This window comes from Sorex araneus, chromosome 5 (genome assembly GCF_027595985.1).
Source record: "Sorex araneus isolate mSorAra2 chromosome 5, mSorAra2.pri, whole genome shotgun sequence".
Lineage (NCBI taxonomy): Eukaryota > Metazoa > Chordata > Mammalia > Eulipotyphla > Soricidae > Sorex > Sorex araneus.
This window is the reverse complement of record NC_073306.1, coordinates 140,181,045-140,191,735: the sequence shown is the minus strand read 5'-3', so window position 1 is coordinate 140,191,735 and position 10,691 is coordinate 140,181,045. Positions and strand designations below refer to the sequence as shown.

The following is a 10,691-nucleotide window of genomic DNA, read 5'->3' as shown; positions in this document are numbered from 1 at the left end:
CGGGGCCGCGCGACTCCCGAGCCCGGCGGCCGCGCGCCCGGGCCCCGCCGCGTTGCGTGCGCGCGCGAGCGCCCCGCCCCGGCCGCCGCTGCCCGCCGGGCGCCGGGCGGACACACCCATGCGGGAGGGACGGGCGGGCCGCGGGCGCGCCGCACCTGCCCGGCCGGCGCGGGCCCATGTTCCCCGAGCTGCGGAGCCGGCCGGGGCCCCCGCGGGGTCGCGCCGCGGCGGTGCGCGCGGGCCTCGGGGAGCGCCGCGAGGCGGACGGTGAGCGGGGCCGGGCGGGCGGCCGGGCGGGGGCGCGCCGCGGCGGGCCGAATAAAGTGCTCTGGTCCACGCTGACTCCGTGCCCGGGAACACGCCTCCGCGAGCCGGGCGAGGGGCGCCGGGTCGGCCTGCGGGGGAGGGTCCGCGCCCCGGCGAGCTGTCACCGGCGGGCGTTGGGAGGAAGGGTCTCTGCGTCACGCTGAGGGTGGGGGAGCCAGGACCCAGCCTGCCCCCAGCCCTTCCCTGCGGAGTGACACGGCCTGGGTGCTGTGGATTTGGGAGCAGCCTCCCCACCCCACTGTCCCCAGTGACCCCAGAAACGGGAAAACCGAATTTCAATGGCTGCGATGCAGTCGGTTTAGGAAAGCAAGAGGTATGATGAAGGTGCCACACCCCCAGTAGTACCCACAGGCGGATCTACGCCCTACCCTGTCAGCCATCCTAGTGACTGTAGGACGGGGTGGTGGGGCGGGGATAGGGGGCAGGGTTTGGGTCACACCTGGCGGTGCTCAGGGGTTACTCCTGGCTCTGCACTCAGGAATCTCTCCTGCGGGGCTCCGGGGGCCCACATGGGGTGCTGGGTATTGAACCTGGGTCAGGCACATGCAGGTAAGCTCCCTACTCGCTGTGCTATGGCTCCAGGTCCCAGGGCTCATTTTTATTATTTGTTTGACTGTGGTGTTGGGACCACCCCTGGCTCTGCATTCAGGGATCAGTTTTTTTTTGGGGGGGTGGGGTCACCTGGCTCTGCATTCAGGAATCACTCTTGGTGGGGCATGGGGGACTATATGGTATTCCGGGGATCAAACCCAGGTTTGCCACTTGCAAGACAGACACCCTCCCCCCTGTACCATAGCGCCGGCCCTTGAGGGATCACTCTTGACAGTGCCAGGGGGACCATAACGAGGTGCCTGGGATCAAACCGGGCCCACAGTACGCAAAGCAAGCACCCTCGCCACCGCCATCTCTCTGACTCCCTGAACTTGTATTATGGGTGAGACACAGCCCATGGACACATCGAGACAGGGCCACTGCAGCTGTGCACAAGCAGACGGGCACCCACAGGTCCGGCGCCCAGGAGCTGCAGAGGTGCCGCGCCTGTCCCAGGAGCCTCTAAGCAGGGCACCCAGCTCTGCCCCCAGGAGCGTCCCCTGCGGCCGCCAAGGGACGGGCAGTCTGATTCTTCATCTTTGGTCTTGGGGAGGCTGATTCCTTCTGTCGTGTTTGTTCGGAAACCCGTGCTGGAGGGGGCTTCCCTTGGCGGGTGGGGGTAGGCTCACACAGAGGGCTGCCCTGGTGATGCAAAGACCCCGCTCCGCAGCCACTGCCCACTTCAGCTTCTGCCGGACCCTCCTGGAGCACACAGTGTCGGCGGAAAGCATCTCCTGCCCACTGCCGCGGGCTGCGGGCAACAGCCTCACGTGGCATGACTCTCGGAGCCAGAAGGCGGCTGGCGGCCACGCTGTCAAGCTCCTGCAGCAGCCTGGCACCCAGGCCCCCCAGGTACTGCCCACACCCTCCGTGGCCCCGCCCCCAGCGGCTTCATCTCACCCCACCTGCCACGTCTCCCCACAGGGCCGGCTGTACCCTGACCACTACGGCCTATACCACACGAGCCCCTCGCTGGGCGGCCTGACCCGGCCCGTCGTCCTGTGGACCCAGCAGGACGTCTGCAAGTGGCTCAAGAAGCACTGTCCTCACAACTACCTCGTCTACGTGGAAGCCTTCTCCCAGCACGCCATCACGGGTGCCAGGGCGGGGCGGGGACCCAGCCCCTCCACCCCTCTCCGCCTGCTTTGCACCCGCGTTCTCTGCATGGCCGCCCCCCCTCCCTCCGCTGCGTGTGTCCGGGCCCGCCCTGGCCGCTGACCTCGCTGCCCCTGCCCTCCCTCGCAGGCCGGGCCCTGCTGCGCCTGAATGCGGAGAAGCTGCAGCGGATGGGGCTGGCGCAGGAGGCCCAGCGGCAGGAGGTGCTGCAGCAGGTCCTGCACCTGCAGGTGCGGGAGGAGGGGCGGAGCCTGCAGCTGCTCAGCCAAGGTGCGTGGGGGGGCGGGGCGGCGGGGCGGGGGCGGCCAGGGCCGGAACCCCACGCTCTCTCCTCCCCCACAGCTTCCTTCGGAAACCGGGCCTAGCAGCCCCCGACGCCCACCGCAGACCCCAGCACTGTGACCGGCGCGCGAGGACGAGGCGCCGCCCACCGGGGCGGGCGGGTCTCGGGGCGGGACCCCCCTGGTGCATGCGCAGGCGGGCCCGGCTGCGAGCCGCCCCGTCCCCCGCCGTCTGCCTGTCTGTCGGCATCTCTGCTTCCCTGTTACTGACGACCCCCGCTCGGGACCAGGATCGAAGGCACCCGGCCCGGCCCTGGAGCCCGGCCCGGGGACCGGGAGGTGGGGCTGGACCCCCTCGGGCGGGTGGGGGGCGGCGGGGACGGGTGCCCCCAGCCGCGGCCCGCCCTCCGGAGTGCCCCCCTCGATTCGTGCCACTTTCCTACTCTTGCCAATAAACCTGGTTCCGACTTGCCGAGTGCTCTGGCTAGGGCGTGGGGGGCCGCGGGAGGGGGCTGCCGCCGGGACCCCCGCCCACCCGGGCTCCATCCTGCGTCACGCGGAGCCGCGCCCACCCGGCGCCCGGACGCTCCTCCTCCTCCTCCAACTCCGCCGCCTCCTCCTGCTCCTCCTCTCCCGGGCCGCTCGCACCGCCGGACCTCGCGCAGCCCCGGGCGCCCCGCCCCCGGCCCTGCCTCAGTTTCCCCGGCAGCCCGGGCGCGCAGAATACCGCGAGAGTTGGCCCCGCCCCCGCGCAGCTGTCAAAGGGGGGCGGAGCGCGCATGTGCGCAGCCTCGGCCCGCGCCGCCGGACCCGCGTCCGCCCCGGCCCGGCCCGGCCCGGCCCGCGCAGCCCGCTGGGCGCCGCGGCTGCAGGTGAGGCCGCCCGCCCGGCCCCGCCCGGCCCCGCCCCGCCCGGCCCGGCCCGGCCCGACCCGGCCCGACCCGCCCGGCCCCGCGCCCGCGCCCGCGCCGGAGCCGCTGCTCCTGCTCCTGCTCCCGCTGCTCCTCCCCCTCCCCCTCCCCTGCTCTCCCTCCTCCTCCTCCTCCCCCTCCTCCCCCTCCTCCTCCTCCAGAAAAAGGCGCCATTTTGGGGCGCTGCGCGGCCCTCGCCGGCCCGGCCGGACGCAGGTGACAGGTGGGTGCCCGGCGCATCCAGGTGCGCGCCCGACGCCGCCCCGCGCGCCCCCGGCCCGGCCGCTCCCGCCGCCGCGCGCTGCCCCGCCCGCCCCGCCCGGCCCCGCCCCCGCCCGGCCCGGGGAGGGGAGCCGCGGGGGGAGGGGACCCCGGGCCGCGCGGGTGGGGGCGCCGGCCGACACGTGGCGCCGGACCGCCCTGGAAGTTGCGGGGGACTTCAGGAGAAGTTTGCTCCAGGCCCCGGACGTGGGCGTGGGGACCCCAGTGGCAGGGGACAGGGACCTTTCTGACCTCCGACCTCAGCCTGCCCTGATGACCTTTGCATACCCGAGGCAGAAGGCTCCTTCCCGGCCTCTGGGAACCCAGTGTCCGAATCTCAGCCTGGCACCCACCGCACCGCACTCACTCACTGCTGCCTGTCCCTCTGGGGTAGGATCCAGGGGTACCCACTTGCCCACGCCTCGAGGGCCCCTCTCCTCGACCCGCCCCCGGGATGGACAGACTCTCCCTTGCAGGCTGAAGTGCTTCTGGTCAGCCCCAGAGACCTGGGCTGCAAGGCCCAGTGGGCGGCCCATCCCTGGCCTCACGCCCTGTCTCCACAGAGATGGCAGACCCCTTCTGTGCTGGCGGAGGCCGCCGGCTCCCAGGGCCCAGCAAGAGCGGGCGAGATGGTGGCCGGAACGAGGTTCGACTCCCTTCACTGCACGAGCCACCGCGGCTGGGTAAGAAGGGGTGGGCCAGCTCCGGGCCAGGTCGCCTCGGCGGCCATGCAGTGGGGTACCCTGAGAGCTGGGGCGGGGACAGCCTGGGACCCTCAACTCTTGCCCGGGGTCCCCAATGCCGGCCCGCCCTGTGCTGCAGGGATGCCCGTGGCCCATGGCGGGCAGACACTCCCCGGCCAAGCCCCGCTCTGCTTTGAGCCAGGAAGTGCCGCCAGTGACAGGACCGAAGGCAAGAAAAAGGGGCGTCCGAAAGCGGAGAACCAGTCGCTCAGGGATATCCCGGTGAGCTCCCTGTGGGCGAGGGTGGGCTCAGGCATCTGCTGTGAAGGCCACTCCCCACCCAGCTGGTGTCAGCGCAGCCGTGGCCCCCGGGCAGGTCTGTGGCGTGGTGGCTGCTTGGGGGTCGGGTGTGGCGTGGGCCCCAGCACAGCTGCCCTCGTCCCCAGCTCTCCCTGGTCAACCAGTGGAAAGATGAGTTCAAGGCGCACTCGAGGGTGAAGTGTCCAAACTCGGGGTGCTGGTTGGAGTTCCCCAGCATCTACGGGCTCAAGTACCATTACCAGCGGTGCCAAGGGGTAAGGTGCCGTGCGGGCGCTCCTCTCCCCACTGTGGGCGGTGGCCAGGCCGGCCTGCCCACGCCTGCCTCTCTGTGCAGGGCGCCATCTCCGAGAGACTGACCTTCCCCTGCCCCTTCTGCGAGGCAGCCTTCACTTCCAAGACCCAGCTGGAGAAGCATCGCCTCTGGAATCACATGGACCGGCCCCTGCCCGCCCCCAAGCCCGGGCCCGTCAGCCGGCCGGTCACCATCAGCCGGCCGGTCGGGGTCAGCAAGCCCATCGGAGTGAGCAAACCAGTGGCTATAGGCAAACCTGTGGGGGTCAGCAAGCCCATTGGCATCAGCAGGCCCGTGCCAGTCACCAAGTCTGGCCCGGTCAGCAGACCCGTGACCGTCAGCAGGCCCGTGCCTGTCTCCAAGCCGGTACCAGTGACGAAGCTGGTGACAGTTGCAAAACATGTGCCGATCACAAAACCTGTGACGGTCAGCAGGCCCCTGGTGGTCAGTAAGCCAGTGACGGTCAGCAGGCCCCTGGCCGTGGGCAGGCACACCCCGCCCTGCAAGGTAGTGCTGCTGAGCAGGTCTGAGAACAAGGCCCCCCGCGCCGTGGGCAGGAGCGGCAGTAAGAAAAGGTAGGTGCTCCGCGTGGCCGGGCGGGCACCTCTGGCCGCAGCCTGGAGCTGTCCAGGCTCAGAGGGGGCCTCCCTGTTCCCTGTAGGGCTTCGGACAGCCTGGACACCTGCCCCATCCCGCCCAAGCAAGCGAGGCCAGAGAATGGGGGGTACGGCCCATCAGCCCCTGGCCAGAGCTCAGCCCTCCTGCTGGGCATGGGGGCCAGGCCCTTGGCGAGCAAGGAAGTGTCTCGGTCCACAGGCCCCATCTCCCCGATGGAGGAGGGCGCCGAGCGGACGAAGCACAGTAAGATGAGAGCGCGGGTGGGGGTGGGGGTACGGCAGGGGCCTGCGCTCAGACCCGGGGTGGTTATTTGACCAGTGTCTGTCCCCATTTCTCTCCCCGAGTCAGGAAGGAAACAGAAGACACCCAAGAAGTTTACAGGCGAGCAGCCGTCCATCTCCGGGACCTTCGGGCTCAAAGGTGAGACTGTTGCTGCCGCCCTTGTGGACCTGGGTGGGCCAGTGCGCTGGACCCCCCCCCACCCACGCCCCCCCGCCTGCACACAGGCCTGGCCAAAGCAGAGGACAAGTCCCGCGCACACCGGGCCAAGAAGCAGGAGGGGCCCGGACCGGAGGACGTGCGGAAAAAAGTGGCCCCCGCCGGCACCCTTGGCACAGAGGCACCAGCCCCTACAACCCATCTTGCCTCAGGTGGGGGCACGTGGGGGGAGCCAGGTCTCGTGGGGGCCCCAGGCTGCGCTCGGACCCTGGTTCTGTGCCTGGTGCCCAGGGCCCCCACAGCCCCTGAGGCCGGCCCTGCCCCACAGGTGGCCCCGAGGAACCGTGGCTGCAGGCCATTCACGAGCGGGGCGAGGCTGTGTGCCCCACCTGCAAGGTGGTCACCCGGAAGACCCTGGCCGGGCTGCAGAAGCACATGGAGGTGTGTCAGAAGGTGAGCAGGCGTGGGCATGAGCGGAGGGGGCGTGCCCGCCTGGCCGCAGCCCCAGGCCAGCACCTGCTCTGTGCTCTCCCTGCAGCTGCAGGACGCGCTCAAGTGCCAGCACTGCCGGAAGCAGTTCAAATCCAAGGCGGGCCTCAACTACCACACCATGGCCGAGCACAGCGCCAAGGTACGGCTGCGCTGGGCGGGGCCCTGGGTGCTGGGCGCCGCCGGCCCCCCTGACCCCCCCTGGCCGTCCGCTCTAGCCCTCCGATCTCCAGGCTGCCGAGCTGAGTGAGCAGGAGGAGCGGGAGAGGCTGCGCAAGGTGCTGAAGCAGATGGGGCGGCTGCGCTGCCCCCAGGAGGTCAGTGGCAGGTGGGGGGCGCAGGGCACAGCCTGACCCCTCTGTGCCCGGCCACGGGCCATTCACCAGTCTCTGGCCCCCAGGGCTGTGGGGCCGCCTTCTCCAGCCTCATGGGCTACCAGTACCACCAGCGGCGCTGCGGCAAGCCGCCGTGTGAGGTGGACAGTCCCTCCTTCCCGTGTGCCCACTGCAGCAAGACCTACCGCTCCAAGGCCGGGCACGACTACCACATGCGCTCGGAGCACACCGCCCCGGTGAGCTGCGCTGGGTCTTGGCTTTCTTTTCCTCCCATGGGGGTCCTGGTTCCTGCGGGGGTGTGGCCCGTGTGTTCGAGGGGAGAGGGAGGGGTGCTCAGCTGAGGTCCGGGCGTCAGCCCCGCCCCGCTCAGTGTGGGTGGGTGGGGCGGATTGTGCCCATGCGAGTGACCAGGCTCCCTGTTGCTGGCCTCACCCTCACTCTCCCTACAGCCCCCTGAAGAGGCGGAGGACAAGCCCCCCGAGGGGGAGGACCTGCTGGGGGTTGAGCGGACCCCCAGCGGCCGCATCCGCCGCACCTCCGCCCAGGTGGCCGTGTTCCACCTGCAGGAGATCGCGGAGGACGAGCTTGCGCGAGACTGGACCAAGCGGCGGATGAAGGATGACCTGGTGCCTGAGACCGCCAGGGTGAGCCGCCCAGCCCCACTGTGGGGGAGGATCAGCCCGCGGGCGGCCCTGCACTCATGGGGTCTCACCTTTTCCAGCTGAACTACACCCGCCCGGGGCTCCCCACGCTCAGCCCCCAGCTGCTAGAGGCCTGGAAAAGCCAAGTCAAGGACCGAGGCCACGTGAACTGCCCCAATGATGTGAGCCGCTGGCCGGACGCCCCGGCCCCACCCCCGCCCCTTCCGAGGGACTGCCTGCCTGCCCCAGTTCCCCTGCACTGCCCAGGGAGGCTCAGTCCCCGCTCCCCGGGTGGGTGTGTTTGCCTTGGGGGGCTCCTCCAGGAGGCTCCCCGCGGCTCCTTCCCGTCCTCAGTGCTGCGAAGCCATCTACTCCAGCGTGTCCGGCCTCAAGGCCCACCTCGCCAGCTGCAGCAAGGTCAGTGCCCAGGCCCACATGGTGGCCATGCGCTCCTGCCCTATTGGGCAGCCTCCCTGAAGTTCAGGCACTGGGGGCCTGATGGCCCGCCCAGCCCACGACACGTGGCCACTCTCCTGCCTCTGCCACGTGCTCTCTGGGTTGTGTCACAGTGGCCACGGCCCTCGGCTCGCCCTGTGGATACCCGTGCTGGGGAGGCTGCCAGCTGGGGGGCTGTGGACTGACCGGCCTGTGTCCTGCAGGGTGACCACCTGGTGGGGAAGTACTGCTGCCTGCTGTGCCCCAAAGAGTTCAGCTCGGAGAGTGGCGTCAAGTACCACATCCTCAAGACGCACGCCGAGGTGGGTGGGGGCCCGGGCATCTTCCGGCGTTCCGGGCTTGCTGAGAGCCGAGCCCCAGCCCCGCCCTGACCCCTGCACGGGAGCCCCTCGGCCCCACATCGTCTGCTTCTGCTCCTCTCCTGCCCGCAGAACTGGTTCCGTACCTCCGCAGACCCACCACCCAAAGCCCGGAGCCAGGAGGCACCGGCCCCTAGGAGTGAGCAGGGCAGCCTGGCAGGTGGGCGGAAACGTGGGCGCAAGCCCAAGGAGCGGCCAGCCGAGGAGACCCCCCCCAAGACACCCCCTCACCAGGATGACTGGTCCCTGGGAGGCAGAGACAAGGGAGCACGGGCATCCACTGGCCGCAAAGTGGGAACCGGCAAGGCACCCGAGAAGTGAGTGGGCAGGTGGGCCAGCCAGGCCCATGCGGGGAGGGGGAGCTGGCCTGGGCCTCTTGACCCGTGGCTCTGTCCCCCTCCCTACCTGTTCATCTGTCCAGTGGTCCCCCCGGGCACCAGACGTTCGTAGGCAGGCAGCGGCCACGTGGCTGGATGGGGGTCTGGGGCTCCCCGGGGGCTGAGCCTGAGGGGGCTTCCCAGCCATCCCACACACCCGCACACCTCCTGCACCCTGTCCGCTCCTCAGGCCCTGCTGGGCCCGCACTCTGCCCCCAAGACGCTGGATTCTTGGTGACTGGTGGTTCTGGTTCTGGTTCACGACGCTGGACCCCAGCTACCTCCCAGAACAGATCCTGAGTCTACATGCGCTGCCTCCCGGCCCGTCCTGCTTCTGATCTCTACCTCTCCACCTCCCTCCTCCCTCCTCCCTCCCCTCCAGTCCACCACCCCTGCTGGGCACAGCCCCTACCCCTGTCCCGTGGCCAGTGTGGCTGCTCTGCATAGTGAGGGCAGAGCAGGGTGCAGCTCCCAGCCCCGGGCTGAGGGCTGCGGCTGCTCTGCTGACCCTGCCGGCTTTGTGGGCTCAAGAGACCTGGCGAGAGGAATGGCGCGGTGGGGTGTGGCCCTCTCTGCCCTCTGGCCCTCTCTGCTGTGTGTTCCGGGGGACTTAACCCAGGCCACAGCGGGCAGTGACCCCGTGGGCCTGAGGGTGGCCGGGTCGGCTGGCGCAGCACCCAGAGGGCAGTGGAGGGAGAGGAGGGGATACTGCTGCTGGGGGCCGGGTGGACAGAGGGTTGGGCCTTGCGATCCTGGATGCTGTGAAGTTTGATATTTCCCGTGTGTGTCTCCTGGGTGTAGTAGGTCCAGTCTTGTTGCTGTGACAAGTAACCTTTTTTTTAAATTGTTTTTTATACAAAAACTCACAACAATTCGACATTTTGGTGCTAAGGGTTTCCTGGTGCCGATGGTGGGCCTGGGGCTGCTCAGGGAGGCACTTCTGACTGCCCCCTCCCCCGCCCGTGTGGGTCCTGCTTAGTGCGCCCCCTCAGGGTCAGCTCCAGGGCTGGAAGACCCCGCCCTCCAGCCATCCCTGTGTGGCCTGGCCTGGTGTCCAGGGAGCGGTGTGGAGCCCACACTCCGACATTCCTTGGCTTGAACAAAGAGCAGAGTCAGGTAGGCTGTGATGGGGGCCAGAGGTCAAGGGACAGCAGGGGCAGGCTCGGGCTGGAGCCGTCAGCAGGGTGGTGTTCAGCTGGCAGTGCAGGGCCAGTGTGTGTCTCTGTCACCCACTGTTGAGTGAGGTGGACCTCAGCACCTCTGCTGGGGTGGCTGCTCTCTCCAGCCTCTCAGGTACTTGGCCCTTCGGGAGCAGGGGGCTGGTTTTGGCTGGGGGGTGCAGTTCCAGGTCATCCCCAGAGTCCACAGGGCGTCCCTGGTGTGGAAGGAGGTGGTGGCCTGGGAAACCTGGCGTTTAGCACTTTAACCCCTGCTCTACCTGCACAGAGGGCGCAGGGCTGATGCCGCAAGTGGCTGCTGGGTGAGACCCTGTCTGCTGTACCTCTCTACTTGCACGCTCTGGCGGTAGGGGGTCTGCACAGCCCCCTCCCACTGGCCTTGGCCGAGCCCTCCAGTGAGAAGAGCCAGTGTGCAGAGTGGGTGGCAGGCCTGGGCTCTGCCCGGCCCAGCGCAGGTGCCAGCCCCTTTGTGAAGATCTACCTCCGACCCAGTGCCCAGCCCTGAGAACAGGCAGGGCCGCCCCTGGGCCCCAGCCAGGGCCACTTGCAGCTTCCCGTGTGACCAGCAGCCCAGCCTCCCTGCTTCAGGAGGGAAAGAAGGGGCGAGCAGGGGCCGGGAGAGCTGCTCCAGGCCTCCTGCCAGGCGGGGCCCAGGGCGACATGGTCTGGAGCCCGGGGCCCTGGTGGGCACGTTCGCTTAGGTTACTCCATTTGGGTTTCTAATGCCAGTTCTCAGTACATAAGTGCATTTTGAAAGAGAGGTTCCAGCTGCCACTTGTAACCATATATATACATATATATTATATCTACAAAGTGTTTATTTGCAAGATGTTCTGACGGTAAGCTTGGGCCCCGCCCGCCCTGTGACCATCTGTCCCCGGCTCTGTCCCCGCTACCCGAGGTGGCGTGGGGACGGGCCACCAACTGTATGTATTAAAGATGACTGTATCGAATAAATGTTTATTGATTTTTTTTCCAGGGCTTTCTGTGCCGCCTATTCTGTGGGGTCGCGGGGGT

The 10,691-nt window shown here is 68.8% G+C and overlaps 2 protein-coding genes across 6 annotated transcripts; both read left to right on the top strand.

Annotated features, from left to right (window-relative positions):
* Positions 1–101: 101 nt before the first annotated feature.
* Positions 102–2,787, top strand: SAMD10 (sterile alpha motif domain containing 10). Of its 2 annotated transcripts, XM_055137981.1 has the most exons (6): positions 155–267; positions 806–876; positions 1,589–1,770; positions 1,843–2,014; positions 2,164–2,304; positions 2,377–2,787. In XM_055137981.1, exons 2-6 carry the CDS (start codon positions 837–839, stop codon positions 2,397–2,399), a joined length of 558 nt encoding a protein of 185 aa, XP_054993956.1. In that variant the 5' UTR covers positions 155–267; positions 806–836; the 3' UTR covers positions 2,400–2,787. The 2 variants fall into 2 exon arrangements, with proteins under 2 accessions (XP_054993955.1, XP_054993956.1); XM_055137980.1 differs by lacking the exon at positions 806–876 and having other exon boundaries at positions 102–267.
* A 136-nt stretch (positions 2,788–2,923) lies between these two features.
* ZNF512B (zinc finger protein 512B) lies at positions 2,924–10,655 on the top strand. 4 transcript variants are annotated; one of them, XM_055137970.1, is made up of 17 exons: positions 2,924–3,187; positions 4,051–4,170; positions 4,310–4,452; positions 4,617–4,745; positions 4,826–5,358; positions 5,445–5,644; positions 5,750–5,821; positions 5,908–6,051; positions 6,168–6,292; positions 6,378–6,470; positions 6,562–6,645; positions 6,729–6,899; positions 7,113–7,307; positions 7,385–7,486; positions 7,659–7,721; positions 7,964–8,062; positions 8,192–10,655. In XM_055137970.1, the coding sequence occupies exons 2-17, from the start codon at positions 4,053–4,055 to the stop codon at positions 8,438–8,440; spliced, it is 2,520 nt and encodes an 839-aa protein (XP_054993945.1). In that variant the 5' UTR covers positions 2,924–3,187; positions 4,051–4,052; the 3' UTR covers positions 8,441–10,655. The 4 variants fall into 4 exon arrangements, with proteins under 4 accessions (XP_054993945.1, XP_054993948.1, XP_054993946.1 ...); XM_055137973.1 differs by having other exon boundaries at positions 6,547–6,645; XM_055137972.1 differs by lacking the exon at positions 2,924–3,187 and adding an exon at positions 3,350–3,449 and having other exon boundaries at positions 6,547–6,645.
* The last annotated feature ends 36 nt before the right edge of the window (positions 10,656–10,691 follow it).

What these genes read in the sequence shown, in the direction of transcription:
- SAMD10 (XM_055137980.1), top strand. Translation starts at nt 177, where the DNA reads ATGTTCCCCGAGCTGCGGAGCCGGCCGGGGCCCCCGCGGGGTCGCGCC. An exon ending in GGAGCGCCGCGAGGCGGACG is followed by an intron (nt 268 to 1,588) that starts GTGAGCGGGGCC and finishes CCCGCTCCGCAG; the next exon opens with CCACTGCCCACTTCAGCTTC. An exon ending in CCTGCAGCTGCTCAGCCAAG is followed by an intron (nt 2,305 to 2,376) that starts GTGCGTGGGGGG and finishes CCTCCCCCACAG; the next exon opens with CTTCCTTCGGAAACCGGGCC.
- ZNF512B (XM_055137973.1), top strand. Translation starts at nt 4,053, where the DNA reads ATGGCAGACCCCTTCTGTGCTGGCGGAGGCCGCCGGCTCCCAGGGCCC. An exon ending in CGCCGAGCGGACGAAGCACA is followed by an intron (nt 5,645 to 5,749) that starts GTAAGATGAGAG and finishes TCCCCGAGTCAG; the next exon opens with GAAGGAAACAGAAGACACCC. An exon ending in CGGGACCTTCGGGCTCAAAG is followed by an intron (nt 5,822 to 5,907) that starts GTGAGACTGTTG and finishes GCCTGCACACAG; the next exon opens with GCCTGGCCAAAGCAGAGGAC.